Here is a 23,430-nt window from a genome sequence, read left to right on the forward strand (position 1 = left end):
ACCCCTGAGCTGTGAGAGCACAGGGAGGGAGCTGTGGTGAAGGATCCGTGTGCTCCATCCGTCCATCTGTCTCCCTTCCTCGGGTGTTCACGCTGCTCCCAGCTCCAACCTGGCTCCTAGGAGGGCTGGAGGAGGATTTGCCCCAACCCTCGTCCACGTGAAGGAGAAGGGGCAGGATCCAGGATGGCAGGAGCTGTGGAGGGTGCAGGCGGTGGCTGGTCCTGCTCCAGGGGCTCCGTTTGCTCCCCAGGATCAGCTGCTTTCTGCTCGGTCGAGCCTCGGCCAGACCCTCGCTCGCTGCTTTTAGTGACCCTGCCGAGGCGGTCGGGCAGGGCCAGGGGTGGGAGGGCAGCAGCAGCTGCCCCCAGCGCCGATGGGGGGAGAGCAGAGAGAGCACTGGGCGAGGGATGATGGGGGGGTGCTGGTGGGGGACTGCGGGTCTCGGTCCGGGGCTCCCCGCACGATGGGGCTCCCCGCGCCGCGGCCGTGCATCCCTCTCGGCAGAACCCGGCCGTCATCTCCGGTTCCAGCCCCTGCTTTCTTGCTCTCCTTTCGCCTGGTTTAGCATCCCTGCCGCTGACACGTCTTAAAATATATCCTTGTGCAGATGGTGGGGGGGGCGGAGGCGGCCTCGGCGCCGGGTGCTTTACTCTGCCTTTGAAAGCGGGAGCGAGCCTGCGAGCAGCCCAACCTGGCCGCCCGGCCGCCCTTCTCCTGATTTATTAGCGGGGCAGCTGGGAGCCGTGCAGGCGGCTGGGTAGCTAATCCATCCTCCTGGTCCCTTCCCCGGGGCGGAAGGCGACCGGGCTGCTCCCCTCGGCTCCGGGGCATCGCCCCGGCGTGGCAGAAGGGACCCAGCCCGTGCACGACGCCAGCCCTGGCATCGCCACGTCCCACCTTCCCGCCAGCGGTAGACAAAGCCCCTCGGTCGCCGCGGCCTTCCCCGCGCGGCCCCCCGCTCCGGCGGCATCCCGCTCGCCGCCTCCACCCCGTCCAAAGGTGACCAGGACGTTTTATTCTATTTAATTTATTTTTGCATTCAACTTCCCCGGCAGCAGCTGCCGTGCCAAATGGCCGGGGGCTGCGTGGCGCTCGCGGAGCCGGCGCTGTAAATCTCCGGTGCTCGCCTCTTCCCCGTTGGGTTACGCTCGGCAGAGCCGCAGCTCTCCCGGCTGCTCGGTCCCACCGTTCCTGGCTCCTCGCTGTGCCGGCGCTTGGCCTGAGCTGTGGGATCCGGCACAGCTCTCCTTGCTCCCGCATCCTCGCAGTCCTCGTGCGGGCAGCTCTCCCGCTCATCCCGGCGCAGGCGGCGTGGTGGTGGCGTGGTCGGGCTCCACGCGTGCCTGGGGGAAGCGGCTGCTGGTGCGTCCCGGCACCCCGGACGTCAGCCTCGGTGGCACGGTGAGCCTGGCACATGCTCGGTGCTTCTCCAGGCATGGTGGTGGTGATGGACTGGCAAGGACTCACAGAGGAGGAGGAAGAGGAGCAGGGGCCTTCCCGCGAAGGCTGCAGGAGCTCGGCGCTGCCGATCACCTTCGGGCAACCGCATCCCACCACGGTGCTGCCCACGTGGGCATCCACGCTTTCCCGCTGGCCTTTCCACTTGGAGCAGGCACAACCCAGCGCCCAGGTGGTGGGATGAGCTGCATCCGAGCACGGTGAAACCCACGGAGCGGCTCCGCCTCGCCATTCGGTGATCCGAGGCATCGGTGGCTCTTTGCAAAGAAAAGCATGCTGGCAGGTCTCCCCGTGCCTCAGTTTCCCCACCTGCAAAAGCAGCTTTGCTACCTCTGTGAGCGTGCAGGCAGACACATTTGGGCACACGTCTGCACGCTCATGCATGTGCACGCGCCCCAGGTGTGCGCACACGCGTGTTCACGCGTGTACGCACACCTGGGGCGCGTGCACACGCGTGTTTATGTATGTGAGTGTGCAGGCGAACACATTTGCACCCACATATGGGCGTATGTCTGCACGCACACGCGTGAACACGCATGTGCACGTGCCCCAGATGCGTAAACACACGTGAAGATGCATGTGTGCGCACCTGGGGCACGTGCACATGCGTGTTCACGCGTGTCCGTGTATGCCTGTCACCAGGTGTCGCTCTCAGCATGGCCACCACCTCCCACCGCGTCCCCATCCTCCTCCCCGGCTATATTTGTCCTTCCAGCTGCTCCGGCTGTCGGCATGAAAGGTTGTTTTTTTTTTTTTGCAATTTAGACATTTCCTTCCAAAAAATCCGTTAACACCTTGCCTTGGCATTTGCGGGGAGGGGGGGGAGAAATAAAAGGATTAAAAAGGAACCGGGGGGGGTAAAACCACCAAAAAAATGTGGAGGTGTTGGAGGCCGTGATGTGCCAGGGATGGAGAATGGAGATGGGCGTTGGGCTGGTTTTTGGGGGTGAAGGATGGGGGCGTGAGCCCCAGTGCTTTCCATCCCATGGGATCCAGTATCTTCCATCCCGCGGGACTGGGATGCCGCACTGGGAACATGTTTTGAGCACATTTTGGATGGCATCGCCGGGCCGTGCCCCCCGTGCCCTTTGCGGTGGCACAAGGGATGGATGGGGTTTGCCAGGGATGGATGGGGTTTGCCGGGCACGGGTGGGATGGGGGTTCTCCGGGAAGGGTCCTGCCCCGTCCCTGCTCCTCGGGGGACAGCAGCGGGGTGACGCGGTCCCTGTGCCATGGGGGCCACCTGGCCCGGCGAGCCCCCGCTCTCCCGCCCCGCCGCACCGGCAGCTTGATTAAAAAGGCGGCGCGGGCGGCGCGGCACAGCTGGTGCCTCCTGCCAGCACCCCGAGCGGAAAGGCGCCCGAGATTAACATCTCCAATTAGCGGGAAAACGAAGCCGCCGCAGCCCGGGGGGTTCCCCAGCCCCCACGTATCTCCCCCCCACCCCAATCGGTGCCACCTCCCAGGGATGCTGCAGCCAGGCTGTGGCTGGCGGCCACCCGGTGTTGCTCCAGCCCGTGTCCCCACGTCCCCCACGCCGAGGCGGTGGCCGTGCCGGCGTTCCCGTGCCCCTTTGCCAAGCCAGGGCTGAGCACGTCTCATTTTTGGGGACGTTGCCCTCCGCGGCCATCGTGCCCACTGCCACTGCGGTCCCCTCCCGCCATCCCCCCACGTGCTGCCCAGCCTGTGGGAGGGGGGACACGGGCAGGGTGACCCCCACCCCACTGCACCCCAGGGACCGCAGCGGGTGCCCAAATGGGGACGGGGCACAAAAGTGCGCCCGGTGGCAGCGGGGACGGGGCCTGGCACGGCCCCCCGACCCGGAGCATCGCCCTCCCCGCCGCCATCGGCACAGCTGAGCCAAGGCGAGGATGGGGGGGGGCCGGGGAGGGCCTGCGCCTGCACGCTTTCACCTGCCATTTAATTGGATGTATTTTTAATTAATGGTGCCTCTGGGACCAACATGAGACAACATGATCTCTGAATAGGGGCAGGGGAGGAATTGGGGAAGGTGGGAGGATTGGGCCGCGGGGTGCGCTTACCCGCCAAACGCTGCCATCAATCACCCCCTACTTTTCGGCTCTGGACTTTTGGCTGGGGCTCAAGGCGGGCGCCGGGGCCGCGGCCACCCCCCCCCCCCGCCCCGGTGCCGCCTGGCACACGTGTGATGAGCGGCACGTCCTCAGCTGCAGTTGGCAGCGGAGGTTGAGGCGGGGGGGGTTATGCCGGGGGCGATGGTGCCGGGGGGAGCGTGCCAACGGGCAGAGCCACTCTCGCCGCAGCATTCTCTGGCAAACCCTGCTCCGAATCTGCTGCCTGGTTGCTCCTGCTGGGACCCCTGAGTCACGGTGGGAGCCTGGGGGGCTCCCGGACCCCCAGGACAGCCCCCAGCCCTGTGCCGTGGCAGCAGCCCCTCTCCCCCCGGCCTCCCCCACCACGGGGGCTCTCGGTGCCCGCCGCTCCCCGCACCCCACCGTGCCCCCACCTTTGCTTTGTTCCTCCCTCCCAGCCCTGGGGAGGGTGGAGGGGGGCACAGCTGGTTCAGGCGTGTTCCCCCCCCACACACACACCTTCTGGCACAGCCCTGGGGGGGCCAGCCCAGGCGGCAGTGCCGGGGTGGCTGCCCAGCCCTGCGAAGAGCCAGGGGGGGGGGCGGTTTGCCCGTGGCAGGTGCCGCGGCGCAATGTAGGGCAGGCATTAATATTTAGTGGCACTGGGGGGGCCGCGCCGGGGTGGCGGCACAGCTGCCTCCTGCGCTGGAATGCGAACTGCAGCCTGCGGGAACGGCCACCGTCACCACTGCTGGACCCCCCCAGTCCCCGTACACCTCCTGCCTGCCCGGAGAAGCGGGGAGCACGTTGGAGGGTGGGGGGCACAGCCCCGGGCACTGCTCCCGGCTCCGGGCGTACGGGAGGTGCGAAATATGGTGGTGGCCAAACCCCGGCCCCTCGATGCCACCGACCACGTGGGGGGACGGGAAGGTCCTGGGGGGTTCCCAGCTTGGCTGTGCGGTGGCACTGGGCCGGCTTGCTGGTGCTTGGGCTACTGGCCGTGATGCCACCGCTGCGGCGGGGTGATGGGGACAGCCGGTGGCACATCACACCTGGGGAGCGGCCACCATGCGCTGGCTTTGGCATTCCGCAGGGAAACGTGGCGTCGTCACCAGACCCCGACCCTTTGCTGCGTGGCGAGGGCCGAGGTGTCGGACCCTTTTATTCCGGCATCCCGGGATGCTTCTCTGGGAGCAGGCGGGGACCAGTGCCGCCATCCCTTCTCCCTTGCAAGTGGTGGTGGGATGCTGTGCCCCACGGCCAGACCCTCGCCGTGGCCGGACCCTCGCCACGGCCGGACCCTCGCTACGGCCGGACCCTCGCCACGGCCAGACCCTCGCCGTGGCCAGACCCTCACCCCACGGCCGGACCCTCGCCCCACGGCCGGGCGGCGGGCGCGGGCGGGTTTATTAGCGTTATTCCGGCATTGTGATGCAGAGAGAGTCGGTGCACCAGCTGCTCCTGCCCGGGTGTTTATTGTTACCTAGAGACAGCCCCTGGCTCCCGCCCAGCCCCCCCCCCGCGATGCAAAATTTATAGCGCGGCGGGTCCCGCTTTAACCCTCTGCCTCCCGGGCGGGGGCGGCGGGGGGGGGCGGCCCCGGGAGCACCCGGCGGTGCTGGGCCGGGCTGGGCGATGCCCGGCTGCGCCATCCTGCACCATCCTGCATCATCCTGCACCATCCTGCACCACGGTGCGTCGAGCCAAGCCGTGCCGTGCTGTGCCATACCGTGCCATGCCATGCCATGCCATACCATACCATATCATGCCATACCATACCATGCCATACCATATCATGCCATACTATACCATACCATACCATACCATACCATGCGGTACCATACCATGCCATGCCATGCTGTACCATGCCATGCCATGCTGTACCATGCCGTGCCGTGCCACTGGAGCCCCAGGCCAGCAGCGCAGAGCCCCCAGAGAGTCTGTATCCATGGCACGGCTAATCCCCCGGCCGGGCAGGGTGCCAGCCCATCGCGGTGCCTGCCTGCTGCCCGGCTGCTGGAGGGAACGCAGCCCCCGCTGCCCCTCACCGGGAGGTGCCAGCCCAGTGCCGGGGGGTCCCCAGGGGCTCAGCGCTGGCCTGGCGGCCCCAATCCTGCCAAAACCACCGGCCATGGGGGACAGGAGGGTCCTCACCTTGTCCCAGGGTGTGATTAGGAGATGCTGGGCGCTGCGGGAGCTCTGGCCAGGGTGGGTGGGCAGGATGGGGTGTCACCTCCGGCATCCACTTGGTGCCACATGTCCCCCTCTTTTCTCCTGCCATGACGCGGCATGGCACAGCTCGGCATGGCACAGCTCAGCACGGCACATCACAGCTCTGCACAGGATGGTACAGATTGACGTGGCACAGCACACCACGGCATGGCTCAGCATGGCGCAGCTCAGCTTGGCGCAGCGTGGTACGGCGCAGCACGGCACAGCGTGGCACAGCTCAGCACAGCACGGCATGGCACATCACGGGATGGCGCAGCACGCTGCAGTGTGGCACGGCTCGGCACAGCGTGGCACGGCACAGCGTGGCACGGCTCAGCCCAGCATGGCGCGGCGCAGCACGGCACAGCCCAGCTCTGCACAGCGTGGCGTGGCGCAGCACGGCGCAGCTCAGCTCGGCGCAGCGTGGCACGGCACAGCATGGCGCAGCGTGGCACGGCTCGGCACAGCACGTGGCGGGTCAGCACCGCTTTGTGCAGGAACCAGCCGGTCGTGACCGTTTGCCCCCGCCTGCCCCTCGCCATGGCCGGTCGCTCCGCGTCCTCTCCCGCCGAGCCCCTGCCAGCCCTGGGGACACCGGTGTCACCGCGAGGGTGGCGGGTCCCTGCCGCCAGCCCCCCAGCCCCAGCCGAGCACCGCACCCCACCGCGGCCATCCGGGGGCTGTGGCAGCGACGGGGGCCGACCCGTGCCAGGCGGCCGGATCCTGCCCCCGTCCCCCCGCCACCGCCCCGGCAGAGCCCCCGCTTCCCCCCCCGCTCCCTCCACCTCTCAGCAAGTTTTTTATGTGATTACAGGCACTGCATGGTAATTAGTGCTAAACTCATTTGCACAACTACAGTTAATTGGCTACAACAATTAATTAATGTGTTGGAAATTTGGCACTGGAAAAAAAAAAAAAAAAGTTTGTCATCAGAGGGAAAAAGGGGGGAGCTGGGGGGAGGTGGGGGGAGCCCGCACCCATCTGCACCCACCTGCACCCACCTGCACCCACCTGCAGCCCCGGCCCCGGCTCTTCCCCAAAGTTTCCCTCCACCTTGAAGCTGCTGGCCCTGCCCTGCCCCGCGCTTTGTTTTCCCTTTTCTTCTCCCTTTTCATTTTTTTTTCCCCATTTTCCCTTTTCTTTCTTTCTTTCTTTCTTTTTTTTTTTTTTTTTACAACTTAAGCAAACTCATTTCCCTGATAAAATATAGCATGACTAATGACTGAAGCATGTAAAAATCATTGGGAAAATGTCCTTGGAAGACGAATGCATTTTCAGCAGAATAATTAACTTAATTAACAAATTCACATGCATATTCATCAGGCTATTAATGTCTTCTCAGCTCAGCTTGACGAACATTGCGGTAATAACCATCTCATTTGCATATTGCATTCTACTGCTATCCAAAAAAAAAAAAAAAAAAAAGAGGCGGATGCACACGCGTGTGCCCCGCGACCGCTCCCGCGGGATCGACGGTGGGTGCCACGCGCCCCGGTGAGGTTTCGCGGCCCTCGCGCGCCGACGCCCGCGTGCCGACACCGAGCGGCGGGAGGTGCGAGGCGGGCGCCGCGACGCCTGCCGCAGATGCCGAGGCCGGGAGCGGCGGGTACCCGCCGCTCCCGGCCTCGGCATCTGCGGCAGGCGTCGCGGCGCGGGCGCGGAGGGGGAGAGGACCCGTAGCAGCTGTCGGCCTAATTCGGCTAACGCGCTGCTCGTGGGCGGCTTAGAAAAACAGATTAGGCGCCTGCGACAGGCACTGATTCCTGACATACGCTCGGGGTCTGCGTCTTTATCGCCCGCGCCCCCGGCGAGGGGGGATGAGGATGGGGAGGGTGGGGGTGATGGGGATGAAGAGGGTGATGGGGGTGAAGGGGGTGATGGGGGTGAAGAGGATGGTGGGGGTGATGGGGGTGATGGGGATGAAGGGGGTGATGGGGGGTGATGAGGACGATGGGGATGAAGGGGGTGATGGGGGCATAAAGCAGATCCAGCCCACCCTGGAGAACCCCCACTGCCCCCCTGCCTGGCTCCACCCACACGTGCCACACCCTGTTTGGCAGCACCCATCCATGCCACACCCTGCCTGCTTCCACCCACACGTGCCACACCCTGTTTGGCACCACCCACCACTGCCACACCCTGCCTGCCTCCACCCACACATGCCACACCCTGCCTGGCTCCACCCACACGTGCCACACCCTCTTTGGCACCACCCATCCCTGCCACACCCTGCCTGCCTCCACCCACACATGCCACACCCTGCCTGGCTCCACCCACACGTGCCACACCCTCTTTGGCACCACCCATCCCTGCCACACCCTGGTTGGTCCCGCCCATGGTGCCACACCCGGTTTGGCCCCACCCACAACAGGGGTTTGCAGCCCTGTGTGCGCACACGTGCGCCCCCCCTCCCCAAGCAGTGCCGGGGGGGGCCAGGTCAGCAGTTGGGGGTTCCAGGTCGCAGTTGGGGGTTCCAGGTCACAGCGGGGGTTCTAGGTCCCGCAACAGGGGTGTCACCCAAGGGGGGGCTCTAGGTCACCCAGAGGTAGGTGCCAGGTCACCCAACTGGGCAGGTTGGGTCCGGGCTACACCGCGGCACCCTGGGGCTTGGCCCCTCACTGCAGGGGGGACCCAGCCTCCCCCCACCCCTCCGGGGGACGTGGGGGGACACAGGGTCTGGGGAATGGAGGGAGGGGGGGATGGATGGATGATGGATGGACAGAGGGACAAGCAGGTGGATGGATGGATGGATGGATGGATGGACAGATGGATGGATGGATGCAGGGACAGACACATGGATGGATGGATGGACAGATGGATGGATGGACAGATGGATGGATCGATGCAGAGACAGACACATAGATGGACAGATGGATGGATGGATGCAGGGACAGACACATGGATGGATGGATGGACGGATGGATGGATGTAGGGACAGACACATGGATGGGTGGATGGACAGATGGATGGATGGATGCAGGGACAGACACATGGATGGATGGATGGATGGGTGGATGCAGGGACAGATACATGGATGGGTGGATGGACAGATGGATGGATGGACAGATGGATGGATGGATGCAGGGACAGACACATGGATGGATGGATGGACGGATGGATGGATGGACAGATGGATGGATCGATGCAGGGACAGACACATGGATGGATGGATGGATGGATGGATGCAGGGACAGATACATGGGTGGATGGACAGATGGATAGATGGACAGATGGATGGATGGATGCAGGGACAGACACATGGATGGGCGGATGGACGGACAGGTGACTTGTAGGTGGGTGGGCAGACAGAAGGATGTCTGGGTGGGCAAGTGGGCGGATGGACAGATGGACGTGTGGGCTGGGAAGCCTTTCCTTGGCCAGCAGCCACCAGAAGGGCCGGGGGGGGGGGAGGACACCCACGACTCAGTCCCTATGTCCTCTGCTCTGGGGGGGACACGGCCCCTCTGTGGCACCCACGGACTGAGGGGGGCACCCAGGGACTGGGGACCCTCCGGGGGGTCCCCTGGGACACCGACATCCCCAGCAGCGGGTCACCCATCACGGGGCGGGGGGACACGGACCCCAAGGGACCACCCCGGTCCCAGGGATGGGGACAGACCTCAGCCAATCCCCACCCAGGACTCACGTCTCCAGCCAATCCCTTGCTAGGGCTTGCGCTGATGACCAATCGCAGCCTTCCCTGCTCCTGGCCCCGCCCACCCTGGGTATATAAGCCCCCTGCCCGGGCTGGGGCCGGCTGCTCCCCCGGGGGGGTCCTGGGGTGCCCGGGGGGGCTCTGGCTCCCTGGGGACCCTCCCCACTGCGATCTCTGTGTGTGTGTCCCCCGTGGCAGTGGATGGAGGGGGGCAGGATCCCACCCTGCTTGGCCGGGGGGGTGGGGGGTGCCCCCAGCACCCTCAGTTGTGCCCGGGGGGGGGTCCCCGCGGGGGGGGAGGACACACACACAGCCCAAGGCCACTGTCCCTGGCACCATAAATCTCTGTGGGGCATCGCAGTGGCAGAGGGTGGGTCACCGGAGTTTGCTGGGTGGGGGGGACACATGACATAGGGGATGGGGTCACCCTGCCTTCACCCATGGCCGGGGGGTGCCACCAGCCCCCCCCCTGCTCGCCCTGGGGACCTGCCTGTCCCAGTGCCCACGCAGGTGGGTGATAGCGGAGCCTTTCCCCATGGAGCAATGGGGAAACTGAGGCACGGGTCACCTGGGGCTGCCGCAGGGCCAGCCAGCAAAGCCACCCCCCCATTGCGGTCCCCCAGGACCTCCCTGTTGTCCTCACGGGCATCGCCAGGTGCTCCCCCCTTGGCTGCGCCTGGAGAAAAAATCCCCCAGTGATGCCCAAAATGGGGGAGACCCATGGGAAGGAGGAGGGGGGGGGGAGCTGGACCCCACAGCACGGGGGGGTGGTCTTGGGGCGAAGGTCAGGTGAAGGGCGCCGGCGGCGGCACGCGAAGGGGTGGGGGCTGATGCGGCGCACCGTGCCAGCTGTATCCGGAGAAAGGCAAATAATTCAGCGGCACCAACCGGAGAGGAACCAGCCCGCCGTGCCACGTGCCAAAATACCAGCAGTAAAGTAGTTAAATGAATCCAGCGCGGGAGCGAGGAGCCTGCGAGAGCCGGCTTGGGCCCCCATCCAAAGGAGTTAATGTCCCACAGTATGATCGATTAGTTGTCAGATGTGATTTCAAACCAATACAAGATGAATGGCATAATTTTCCTTCTCTCATTTTAGGCAGAATTAAGAAGCCATTAGCTAACACAAATTTTTGGCAACAAGCTCCAATATACATTTGTAGCAAACGTTCCCCAAGGTAACTGCGAGGATGCAAATAACCTCCCGCGTCCTGCCCGGCTCAGTGTCCGCGGTGCTGCTGGTGCCGGTGCCGATGCCAACGCCGTGCCCACCGGCTCCGGCAACCGAAAGGAGACACCGACAGAGGATTTTCTTCCCGCTGGAGCAAAGCGGCGGGGTACCCTGCCCGGCCTAGGGCGCTGAGCCCCCGGTGCCGGCGAAGGTCCGGCATCACACGTGTGATGAGCGGGGAGGTCTCGGCCGCGGGCAGGCGGCGGGGGGCTTTGTGCCGGGGTGGGCAGCGCCAGGCAGGGGCGGCCACGCGGGGACTAGTCAAGGACAAACCGCGCACAAGCTGCTCCTGCCCGCGTGCCCGCAGGCGCGGGGCCGGCGTGCCAGCCCAGCCGTGGCCATTACGGCTGCGTGCGCCAGCTGCGGCCGCCTGATCCCCCCCGTCCCCGGGGAGGCCGTGGCGGAGGTGGGGAGGGGGGGGCCTGGGCACCGTGCCACCACCCGGGCACCGGGGCAGAGCCGCGGCCTCCCGGCAGTGCCAGGCAAAGGGTGATAGGGTCAGGCAGGGTGATGGGGAGGGTGGTTTTTGGGGCCTGGTGACCGAGGACAGGGACCCACCCCACCCCCAGGGGGAGCCCAGCCCCGAGGGACACCCCGCCTCAGGGACCCCCCAGGTTCTGGGGTAACCCAGGGCAGCCCCAGGGCTGTCACCAGCCCCGGCACCGCTGCCGGCAGGGGACGAGCTGGAGGGCAGAGATGGGCCACAGCCACCCCCCCCGCCCCCGGCTTTTGCTGCCGGATCACCGGATTTTAGGTACCAAATGGGGTTGAATTAGGATTATTATCACAGCTGCTCTAAATGTAATTAGTTTTGCACTGAACTTGTTTGCTTTGCCGGGATTACGGCACAATCCAGCCGATCTGCCCGGCGCGAACTTGAGAAAGACTTTAATTACTCTAATAAAGCGGATGCCGGGTTAATGTGATGGTTCCAAAGGTGTGTTTTTCAATTACATTTAACAAAAAGATTTATAGTCAGGTAAAATTTAATTAGGAGCGTGCAGGAGGGCCGGGCCAGCCGGGATGCTGCTCACCACCGGCAACCGCCGGGCCAGGACCCCGGTGCTGCCACCATGCCCCACGCACCGATGGGGTCCGTCCAGGCACAGCGGCTGTCTGTCCTACTGGGCGGAGGGATGGATGGATCCCATCGGCTCCATCCCAGGGCGGAGGTGGATGCAGGGGGGGCGTCCTGGCTATGCCGGGGTGATGCAAAGCCACCCATGTGCTATCCCCATCCCCTGCGTGTGTCCCCGCCAGCTCCGCAGCCCCGGGTGGGCATTTTGGGGATGTTGGGTCCCCTCCATCCCACCGCCGTGCACCAGCGGCATCGCCCGGTGCTGCCGTCTTGGGTCCATCGGGATCCGCTCGAAGCAGATGGGATCCAGCTGCGAGCAGCAGCATGAGGAACGGGCTGCCGGGGGGGAGCGTGGCTGGAGCCTGGGGGCTCCCATTGCCCTGCACAGACCTCCGGCAAGCCCGGCCGAGCCAGAGCTGCCAAGAGAAATGGGCAGATTATGGGATGAACGCAGGCCAAGGCAGGGCTGGGATGCAGCCGCCGTAAATCAGCTTTTAAGTAGCAACAAAATGGACATTTCCCATATGAAATGAGCCACCGCCTGCCACGGAGAGGGGGGAGAAGGGAGCCCAGCCGGGGTGCGGGCCTGGGGGCACCGGCGTGGGGATGGACAGGGTGGGACCCCCAGGTGGGGGCTCCGGAGGGGCTCCGGGAATGGGGCTGAAGCCTGGGATGGGGGGGAAGGGAAGGGAAGGGAAGGGAAGGGAAGGGAAGGGAAGGGAAGGGAAGGGAAGGGAAGGGAAGGGAAGGGAAGGGAAGGGAAGGGAAGGGAAGGGAAGGGAAGGGAAGGGAAGGGAAGGGAAGGGAAGGGAAGGGAAGGGAAGGGAAGGGAAGGGAAGGGAAGGGAAGGGAAGGGAAGGGAAGGGAAGGGAAGGGAAGGGAAGGGAAGGGAAGGGAAGGGAAGGGAAGGGAAGGGAAGGGAAGGGAAGGGAAGGGAAGGGAAGGGAAGGGAAGGGAAGGGAAGGGAAGGGAAGGGAAGGGAAGGGAAGGGAAGGGAAGGGAAGGGAAGGGAAGGGAAGGGAAGGGAAGGGAAGGGAAGGGAAGGGAAGGGAAGGGAAGGGAAGGGAAGGGAAGGGAAGGGAAGGGAAGGGAAGGGAAGGGAAGGGAAGGGAAGGGAAGGGAAGGGAAGGGAAGGGAAGAAGGGGCCTGGCTGCTGCAGGGTGCTCAGGTGGGCACCACCTGCTCTCCGGAGCTCCTGGCCAGGGCCAGCCCCATGTCTGCTGGATCCGGCCTCCCCCGCTGCCCCTGTTTGGGCTTTGCCCCTTTTCTCCCCCTGGGACCCGGGAAGGGCTGGGGGGCAGGTCCCCCCCTTTCCACAGGGCTTGGGGCTGCAGATCCCCAGGCTGCTCAGCAGAGCTCCGGCTCTCCAGGTGCCCGTCGCCCAAGAGTGGGGATGGGGGACAGGGCTTGGGGCTCAGCCCCATGCTGGCAGTGGGGCAGGGCGTAAATGAGGAGGGGGGAAAGGACACAACCCCAGGGAGGGCTGGGGGGGTCTGGGGTATGGCCACTCCACGACCCACAGGGCTGTGGCTGGCGGGGACATGATGGGGACACGTACAAGTCGGGTCACTGCCCGGGGGGGGCACACACACACACCCCCCAATCACCCCCCCGCCACGCACACGCGTGTGCCCCGGGGGTTGAGCAACCGCCCTCCCTGCCCAGCCGGGCCAAGCACCCCCTCGACACACAGCCCCCGGGACCAGACCGGGTCGGACCCTGTGGCGGGGCGGGACACGGGACCGGAGTGGGGGGGGGGGGACGGAGACCGGGACCGGGGGGCCCCGGGCTGGGCTGCAGGCGGTGCCGCATTCCGGAGTACCAGCATTTGCTGGCGGCCGGTGCCAGCAGGCGTTGGCAGGTTTGGAGCTTCGCAGCGATTCCAGGCACAGATGTCCTTGTTTTAACTCCTCTGCGATGGAGCCTGGCAGGCCGGGCGGGGGAGGGGGCGGCTCGGCAGCCCCCGGTGCGGCGGGGACGGCTGCCAACCCCTGCCCGCCCCGGCCGCGGCTCCGGGGACCGCGGGGACAACCCCCCCACACCCCCCCACACACACTCCGGGAGGTCTCCCTGTCTCCCCATGGCACAAAACCGGGGCTATCCCCCCCTCTCCCTCCCGGCCCCCCCACCCCACCCCGACCCCCGGGCAGCCCCCGGAGCGGGGCCGCCCGGCCCGGCGACGGTAACGGAGCCGCCTCCGCAGCGCCGGGAGCCTCCGTTTTTTTTGTGGTGGTTTTTTTGTTGTGGTTTTTTTTTTTTTTTTTATGGTATCTGCAATTTTGGCAGAAATCTGTCTTTAATTTAGCTGTCCATATAAAAATCCGCACTGTATAATAATGAACAGATGCCATGAAATTTAAACTGAAGCAATGACTCCTCCTCCCCCCCCCCCGGCTGGCACTCGCCGGTGGCAGCGGCGACCCGGAGCTGGCGCTCGCCCCGGGCCCCCGCCGCGCTCCGCCGGGCCGGGAGAGGGGTCGGGCCGGGCCGGGCCGGGGGTACCGGGGGCGGCGGGGCGGGGGGGGGGCGAGGAAAGACACCCCCCCCCCATCTCATCCTGCCTTGAAATAAAGAGGCTGAGACCGGGCGAGCGGCGCACCGGGGGTCCCCGGTGCTGGCCCCGCTCCGGTTCTCCCGACCGAGCCGTGCGGGGTCCCCAGTAACCCCACACCCCCACACCTCCCCGAGGTGACTTTGATTCCACGATCACGCAAAAGCCTCGCAGAGCCCGGCGGGTCTCGGCGGCGGCTCCCGACCTCCCGCCTTCCTCCTGGGGAGCCGCCGCCGGCGCTGAGCACCGGGGCCGCGGTGCGGGCCGACCGGGCACCGGGGCCGGGCACCGGAGCCTTGTACCGGTGCCGAGCACCGGGGCCGTGCACCGGAGCTCTGCAAAGAGCCGTGTACCGGAGCCTTCTGCCGGAGCCGTTGCATCGCGGCCGTGCACCGGAGCTTTGCAACGAAGCCGTTCACCGGGCCCGTGCACCAAAACCTTTCACCGGAGCTTTGCGCCGGGGCCGTGCACCGAGTTCGGGGCCGCATTGCGGGGCCGGTCCGTACCGGAGCAGCCGGGCGGCTTCCCGCATCCCCTCGCTTCGGCGGGGCCGGGCGGGCACCGGGGAAACAAAAATCCCGGGAATTAAACCTAAACCGCAGCCCCGCCACCGGGACCGGCACCCCCCGGCACAGCCGGCCCCGGGCCCTTCCCGGGAGCAGATGTCGGCGCCCCCCCCCCGCAGCCCCCGGCCCCCCTCATCCCCCTCCCCTCCGCCGGGGCAGCCGCCCTTCGCCGCCGCATCCCCGGGCCGCGGTCCCGGTGCCGCCGGTGGCGGGTGACGGCCGAAGGGCAGCGCATCGCCCCCGGCCGGGGCCCACGGACCCCAGGCCCGACCCCTACACCCCCCCCGACACCACCCCCCCCGACGTGGCCCCGAGCCTTTTTCCCCGGAGAAACGAGGCCTTTCCCGGGAGGATGCCCGGGCCGGAGCCGTCGGAAGCGGCTTCGCTCCTCTGCGGGGAGCGGCGAGCGCCGGAGCCCGGCCGGGGGGGGGCTCGGGGGGGGAACCGGGGGTCCCGCTCCGCCGCAGCGGCTCGGCGGGGCTGGGGGGGGATCCGCTCCCCCGCCCGATCCCGGTTCCTCGTCCCACCCATCCCCCCGTTCCCCGGGCCGGGCCTGGCACGTCGGGGCCGCGCTGGAGCCGTTCACCGTTTCCAGCCCCGGCGGCCCCGGGCCCGGTCGGGGAGGGGGGGGTGTGGGGGGGGCGCGTCCCGGCCCGACCCCAAACCTGGCCGGATTTTCCCGAAAATCTGCGGGGCTGTGGGGCGCGGATCTCCCCCCGGATCCTCTCCCGGGAGGACCCTGGGGGATCCGTCCCCGCAGCCCCGGTGCTGTCCCGGCGCCGGGGAACCGGTCCCCTGCCATCCCCGCCACCGCCCGACCGGGAACCCCGTCCCCGACCCTGCCCGGAGGCCGGGCCGGTCGAACGGTGATGAGTCCCGGTGGCCGGGACGGTAAATAGACCGACACCCGTTCGCCTGGAGAGGCGGCGCGGCCCGAGAACCCGTTCAGCACCGCCGCGGCGGACAGCTCCGCACCGGGCACCGGGCACCGGCACCGGCACCGGGACCGGGACCGGGACCGGGCACCGCGCCGGGGCTCCCGGGCCTCCATCGGGCACCGCCACCGGGAACCGGCACCGGTACTGGCACCGGGAGCGGGCACCGCGCCGGGGCTGCCGGGGCTCCATCGAGCACCGGCACCGGGAACCGACCCGGTACCGGGGCCTCCACCGAGGAACCCGGCCTTGGCCACCGGCATCGCGGCCCGGTGCCAGCTCCGGGCACCAGTTTCCCGGGGGACCGGAGCGGTGTCACGGCCACGGCTCGCCCCGTGACGGCGGGGCCGGGACCGAGCCGGGCCGCCGCTCCGGATCCCGGTGCCTTTATTGGCGAAGGGGTTGTGGCGGGAGGGGGGGGGGGGAACGGGACACCGCCTCCCCGGTCCCGGGGGGGGACACCCGTGGGGCAGAGCCGCGTTATATCAGCGCCGCCCCACCGCGGGCCGCGCACTCGGTCGGCGGGAGCGGCGGAGGCACCGGCACCGCCGAGAGGTACCGGGGGGGTCGGGCCGATGCCCCCCCCCCACTCCCCCGCTGCCCCGGGACGGAAGGAAAGCGGCGAAGGCGGCGGAGTCAACATTGAATATTTATTAATCGCCGTCGAAGGACGCTCGGTAATTACAGGTTCGCCGCGAATCGCACCGGCGGCGGCTCGTCACGGCCCCGGCGGGGACCGGGCTGCGAGCGTCCAGCGGGGCCGGGGCTGGGGAGGGGAGGGGGAGGGCGGGGAGGGAGGGGGGGCCCCGGGGAGGTTTGGGGGGGTGGGGGGGGCCGATGCATGCAGTATCGCCGGGCCCCCCGGCCCCGCGCCCCCGCGCTCCGCTGCCGCCGCCAAAGCAGTTGTCCGCGGCGGCGGGGACCGGGGAAGCGGGGGGAGCGGGGAGCGGGGGAGCGGCTCCCGGCGCGGGGGGGGCTCTTGCATATCGTTGGCCATAAATATTTATTAATCGAAATGAAACGGAACAGAAACACGAAAGCACTTCTGGTGTCGGACAGGCGGGTCCCCTTTGCTACAACGGTTTGTGGTTTGTTTTTTTTTTTTCTTTTTCTTTTTTTTGTTTTTCCCGTTTTTTTTTTTTTGCAAAACTTTTTTTTTTGTTGGCTTTTTTTTGGTTTTTTTTTGTTGGTTTTTTTTTTTCGTTTTGAAAACATTTCTCAGAAATCATCCTCCTCCTCCCTGGTCTCTAAAAATGCTGGTTTCTCGAAGGTGGTGCGGGCAGGTTCCAAAAAAAAAAAAAAAGAAAAAAAAAAAAAAGAGCGTTATCTCGGCTTTACGGCGTCTCCCGACCGAAGGAATGCGGCAAACCGGAGCGAAGACACACGGGCCGGGCCCGGGCGCCGCGGGGGGGGCGCAGCCCCGCCAGGCCCCCCCGGAGCCCCGCTTGCATAGCTGCGGGCTGCCCTGCCGCGCCCGGCCCCGGCTCCGCCAGCTCGGGAAAACCGGGGCGGTTCCGCGGGGTTGGGTTGGTTTTTTTTGTTTTTCTTTTTGTTTTTGTTTTTTTTTTTTTAATTATTATTATCATTTTGTTGTTGTTGTTCTCCTTTTTTTTTTTTTTTTTTTTTTCCGTTTCAAGTTTTTAAAACAGGTAAAAAACGTCCTGACACACGCGCTGCGAGAGGAGCTCCCGGGGCCGGGAGCGGGGCCGGGGCCCCCCCAAAGCAAAGTGCATCTCTGAGCGTCCGCCGGGCCGGGCCTGCTTGCATAGATAGAAATGTGGGTTCCTCCCTTCGCCTCTTTATTGCTTCGGAAAGTTTCGCTCCGCGCCGCAGCGCGGGCTCCTCTCGCTCCCACGGGCCGGGGCAGCGGGTGTCCAATGCCGGGGGGGGGTGGTGGTGGTGGTGGGGGTGGGGTGGGGGGGGGTCACGGCGGTGGAGGGGAGAAACGGCTCAAAATGGGGGGGGGAAGAGGGGGGAAAAATATTATGTAAAATTAAATTAAAACGAATTAAAAAGGAAAACGATGCGGCTCGACTCAGCGGGCCGGGCCGGGCTCCGGGGGCGGAAATAAATAATAACAATAATAATAATAATAATAATAATAATAATAATAATAATAATAATAATAATAATAATAATAATAAATTAACAAAGGAAATAATAATAGTAATTGAAGGAAAAGGGGAAATCCTCCCAAAAAAGCACTTTGTCCCCACGGGGCGCGGGGACCCGCCGCCGGGGCCGGGTCCCCATATTGCACCAAAGCCCAGGGCGGAGCCCCGGGGGCCGGGCCGCGGGGCCGCCGCGGGTGTCCCGTCCCGTCCCGTCCCGTCCCGTCTCGTCCCGTCCCGTCCCGTCCCGTGCCCCCCCCCCCGCCGCCTCCCGCCCCGTCCGTCCCATCCCTCCGTCCCCCACCTCGGGGACGGGGGGCGGCCGGGCGGGGAAGGTGGAGGAGGAGGAGGAGGAGGGACGGGGCGGGCGGGGGGGGGATTCGGAGGGGGAAGGGGGGTGTGTGTGTGTGTCGGGGGGGGGTCAGTTGTGGAAGAAGGCGTTGAGCTCCTCGTACATGGGGCCCCGCTCGTGCGGGAGGTGCATGTCGTAGGGGAAGATGTTCTCGGAGTGGACCCCCCCGCGCATCCCCGCCGAACCGAAGACCAGGTTGTGACCGGCGGGGCGGGAACCGGGCAGCGCCGAGTAGTGCATAGAGTAGTGATAGCTTTTCTCGTGGTCGGGGGAAGAAGAGTCCTGCTTGAGGGAGAAGTTGCCGTTGATGCAGAGGGGGGGGCTGAGCCCACCGTCGTACTCCGAGCTGTTGTAGTCGGGGGACGCGTTGCCGTAGAGGCTCTCGTAAGCGGAGGCGCAGTAGCTGTGTGTCCTCAGCCCGTGGGAACCGGGACCGGCGGCGGGCGGGCACTGCGCCGCGGCCAGCCGCGAGCAGGGGTAAGGGTAGGGGTGCACGGCGAAGGAGGCGTTGGGCCCGTGGAAACGACCGCCCTCCTGACCCTGCTCCGTGAGGAAATTGCGGGAGTTGAGCTGCAGGCAACCGGCCACCAGGTTGGTGGTGGGCTGCGACAGCCCCTTGCACAGAGTCTGCACGTAGGAAACCAGGTCGGGCCGTTTGCCCGAGCGCAGGATCTCGGAAAGAGCCCAGATGTAGTTCTTGGCCAAGCGGAGGGTTTCGATTTTGGAGAGCTTTTGCGTTTTGGAATAGCAGGGAACCACCTTCCGCAGGTTGTCCAGGGCCGCGTTCAGGTCGTGCATGCGGTTCCTCTCCCGGGCGTTCGCCTTCTGCCGCCGCAGCTTGGAGCGCTCCAGCCGCGCCTTGGTCATCTTGCGCTTTTTGGGGCCGCGCTTCTTGGGCCGCTCGCCCTCCGCCTCCTCCAAGCCTTCCTCCTCCTCCTCCTCCTCCTCCTCGTCTCCGCCTAACTCCCCTTCCTCCTTGCTCTCCCCCAGCGAACCCTCGGGCGGCTCCTCGGGGAGGGGGCAGCCCTTCCCCGCCCGCTCCTCCTTCTCGCTGCGGGCATCCTCCTCCTCGCACTCCTCGGCCCAACCGCCGAATTTCGGGACTTCGGGCACCAGGCTGGGCTCGCTGAAAAGTCGCGTCAACATGGTGGCTGCAGCGGGGGGCAAAGAGCCAGGCGTTACCGGCGGCCCCGCCGCCCCCCCGCCCCCTCCACCCCCCCCCACCCCCCCACCCCTCCGCCGCTCTCCCCGGGAGCGGTTCCGCGGCGCCGGGGCCGCCGAAAACGAATTGGACGCGGGGACGCCCGCTGCCGCCTCCCGCCCCGGCCGCCCGGGCCCGGGGGCACCGGGGCTCCCTCGGGGCGCGGCGACCACCCCCCCACCCCCGACGCCGTGTCCGTGTCCCCCCCACCCACCAACCTCCACCCCGGGCTCTCCGCCGCCGCCGCCCGCGTCCCGCTCCTCGGCCCCGGCGGCTTCTCCCCCCACCACCACCCCCCGCCCCCGGCCCGGCCGGTGCCCCCCCCCCCCTCCAACCCCCCCGCCGGGCCGGGCCCGGTGCCTCCGGCCCCTCTTTGACGCCTCCAACTTTTCCCCGCCGCCGGCGCGGAGCGACCCCGGCCCCGGCTCCGCCACCGCCGTCCCGGGGCCGGAGCGCCGAGGCGCGGCCGCCGCCCCCCCCCCTTCCCCAACCGTACCCCCTCCGGCCCGGTCAGCCTCCCTCCCTCCCCCCCCGGGGGTCCTCTCTCCCCGGGTCTCCCCCCGGCCACCGGAGCGCGGCCCGTAAAATGCGGCGGCATCAAACGGCGGCGCGGCGGGGGGGGCGGCCGCGGCCGGGGTCCCCCCCAACCCTCCCACCCCCACCCCGGGGTGGGGGGGCAGCTCGGGGGTCGCGGGCGGCGGCGCTGCCGGGGTCGCCCCCGGGGCCGGGGGGGTGCGGCGGGGCCGGGGGCGGGGGGCACCGCCCGGGGCGGGGGCCGGGGGCGCCGCGGGGGAGCGGGGAGGCGGCTCCGCCGGGTCGGGGCCCCCGGGGGCGGCGGCGAGGCGGCTCCGCTCCGATTTCGTTGATGCCGTTCGGTCGCCGCTGCCCCGCTCCGTCCCACCGGGACCGCGCCGCCCCGGGCGCGCCCAGCCGCGGGAAAGGGGAGGGGGGGGGTCGGGAGGCGGGGGGGGACGACACGGAGCCCCACCACCACCCCCCCCCCCGGGGGGGGGGCTCCGGGGGAGGGGGGGGGAAACCCCATCGGCGGGGCCGACGGGGAACGGGAGAACAGAGGGCCGGGGGAGAACGAAAAGACGGGGGAAAAAAGGGCGAGACGTGGCGGAGAAACAAAATCAACATGGAAGTTGCCTTTTCTCCATTCAAGTTTCCTCCGCTGCCCTCCCAGCCCTCCACTTCTTACATAACTCACCTTCGGGCGGACCGGAGGAATTCTTATTTCATTGTTCCCAGCATCTTCTGGGACCGGGACGCGGCTCCTTGAGGTGCTCCAGCCTCCTGCAGTCCTCTATCCAAAAGGAGGCGAGAGTGGCATCTCTACCCAGCAAAGGGGGTACCAGCTCTGCTGCCAGTGCCATATGGTTGGCACGTCATGCGCGAGAGCTATCACATGAGAGCTAATGATTGACATGCGCTTGCATTCAGGGAGATTTGTCTCTCTGGGGAAGGAGGACTCGCCATCTGTCACTCTGTACTCAAAAAAAAAAAAAAAAAAAAAAAAAAAACCTCTTCCAAATCTACAGCTCTGCCTACACGCCGCAAAATGGGACCCGGGCGAGATGCAGGCGATGGCGGGGCCGGGCTGAACAATGGAGCCAGTGGCAGGGCGGCGGGGGAGACCGGCCATCCCGGCTGGGCCGAGCGTGTCGGGGGCAGCCGGCGGGCGCAGGGGTGAGGGGGGAGACGCCATGGGGACCCTCGCTGGGAGCTGGCATCTGCGGCTCGCCGCAAAATACCGCGGCGGCTCGCCTGGGTCCGTCCCCACCCTCAGCCACCGGCCAAGCGGGGATGGCTGCGGTGCCGAGGGCCTGGCGCGGGCTGGGGGCTGCGGCCGGGCAGGGCCCCGGGGAGGCGGCGGTGGTGGCGGTGCCCGGATCGGCCGTACTGGTGCGGGCAGGGGGCTGCAGGTGCGGGCGTGGGCAGGGCAGGTGGCCGTGGGGCCGTGGGACCCCACGTGGGTGGCATGTGGCCCCTCTGGCTGCTCGCCGCCCTATGGCCCCCACCAGCACCCCCTCGGCCGCAGTCACGCCAGCCTCTCTCTCTCTGCAGCCCCGCGGCACAGCCCGGCACGCACAGCCGCAGCCGGCCTTCGGCACGCTCCTACGTACACACACAAACACACGCGTGTGCGCGCAGACACGCACACTTGCACACGTGTGCACGCGTACCCCCTCCCCGATGCACACGGGGCCCAAGCCCCCCGCGGCTGCGGGTCCCATGTTGACGGTGGCCCGGCCATGCTGCGGCACAGCCGGCGAGGCCTTTGTCTGCCGGGAGCCTCCTCACCTGCCGTGGCCCCGCGCCCTGGCCCGGCAATGCCTCGACACCCCCCGGCCTCCAAATCTGTCCCCGCCACGGTGCATGTGCAGCCAGAAATGGCTGCTGCCATTTCCCTCGTGCCTGGCAGCAGCGGGGCCGGGGAGACCGTGACGGGTGCGTTGTGTCCGTCGGGGCCGAGCCGCAGGACGTCCCCCTGTCCCGGATCCCCTCTGTCTCCGCAAGCTTGGCGAGGTCGGGACCTGCCCGGCTCGAGGGGTGCGGGCAGGGGAAGGGGCAGCGGGTGCAGGGTGCCACACGCCGGCACGTGCTGGCCGTGCGCTGCAGGCGAGGCCGGCACGGCCCTGGCGTGGGCACGGCGGGGACACGGTGGCAGTGGTGGCCGGGGCTGTGCCCACACGCAGACAAAGGGCTGGCCGTGCCCGGCCGCCGGGTCTGTGCCAGCGGCGTCGGCGTCGCCCGCTCCCCCGGTGCAGGTGCCGGGGCTGGCACGTGACAGAGGGGCCTCCACCGGCGGCGAGCATCCCCCCCGCACGCTCCCACTGCCGAACCCTCCGACTGTCACTCACGGCTGCGGCCGAGCAGATGGCACCTGGGCTGGAGCTGGCCCGCAGGGAGGCAGGGCCCACCCCAGCCGTGCCGGTGCCGGTGCCGTGCCGGGGCACCGATTCCTGGGCGGCCTCCCGGCACATTGCAGCCCTTCCCTGCAGCACCGTTCAGCTCCCTCTGTTGCTGCCATCTTCGTTTCGCAGGCAGGTGCCGGGCTGGCATCACCGTGCCCCGGGGAGCCCACCCTCGCCCGGTGCCGGCGGCACGCCGGCGCTGCCCGTTCCTGCCAGCTCTGGGTAAGTCACCACTCTGCTGCCCATGGTTCCCAGGCCAGGGGACCCCCAGCCCTCGGCGGGTGGCACGGCCTCGCTCCAGCCCGGCTGCACCACTGGTGTCGGGGCAGCGAAGCCGGCAGTGCCCCCGTTCCCGGCACTGGGCTCGCAGCTCATGGGGGACTCGCGGGGGCACCGGGGCTGCCCGAGCCCGAGGAGATGCCACGGCGTAAGCGGTCGGGCTGGCCCGTGTGGGGACGGGGACGGGGGGAAGCTGCAAGCCCCCGGCCCGGTGCATCCGTTACAGCCTAATTAGCAGCCGGCGAGCGGCAAGGGTGGACGCCGGCGTGAGCCTCATCAGCATGCACAGCGCTTGGAGGGAGAAGAAAGTGGAGACATGAAACGGGGAGAGGAGATGAAAGGGGAGCAGGGAGATGAAAACCCAAACCGCTGCATTGTGCCGGGGCCGGGGTGGTGCCGGGGGCCCTCGGCCGGCCTGTGCCGGGACACGGACCATGGAGGGGGCAGGAGGAGGGATCCCGGTGCCATCCCCGTGCCAACACGGCTGGTGATGGCCCAGGGCAGAGCAGGGCAGGGGCAGCCCCGTCCTGGTCCCTGGGTGCCTTTGGGGGGGGGGGATTCATCCAGGGTGGTGAGCGGGGCTCCCGGCATCACGGCACGGGGGCTGTATGAGCAGAATCCGGCCCCTGCGGATATGGGGCTGCCCTGGGCAGCAGGAGGACGCGAGGTTTGGGGTGAACCCAGGACCGGGCACTGTTGGGGGGAGGAGGGTGGGAGCAGGGGCAGGGCTGGGTGCTGGTGCTTTGGGTGCAGGGGCTGGGAGGGGGGTTTCTCCTGCCCCGGAAGGTCGGGGCTGGGGGAGGTGGGCCCGTTGACCCCAGGGGTCCAGTCCCCAT

The 23,430-nt window shown here is 67.3% G+C and overlaps 1 protein-coding gene across 1 annotated transcript; it reads right to left on the reverse strand.

Moving 5' to 3' along the window:
* Window positions 1-18,265: 18,265 nt before the first annotated feature.
* Window positions 18,266-19,342, reverse strand: NEUROD2 (neuronal differentiation 2). Its single transcript, XM_075036932.1, has one exon. The coding sequence runs from the start codon at window positions 19,340-19,342 to the stop codon at window positions 18,266-18,268; it is 1,077 nt and encodes a 358-aa protein (XP_074893033.1).
* Between the last annotated feature and the right edge of the window lie 4,088 nt (window positions 19,343-23,430).

Source organism: Buteo buteo, chromosome 9 (genome assembly GCF_964188355.1).
Source record: "Buteo buteo chromosome 9, bButBut1.hap1.1, whole genome shotgun sequence".
Lineage (NCBI taxonomy): Eukaryota > Metazoa > Chordata > Aves > Accipitriformes > Accipitridae > Buteo > Buteo buteo.

Coding starts and splice junctions, on each gene's coding strand:
- NEUROD2 (XM_075036932.1), bottom strand. CDS start 19,342: ATGTTGACGCGACTTTTCAGCGAGCCCAGCCTGGTGCCCGAAGTCCCG.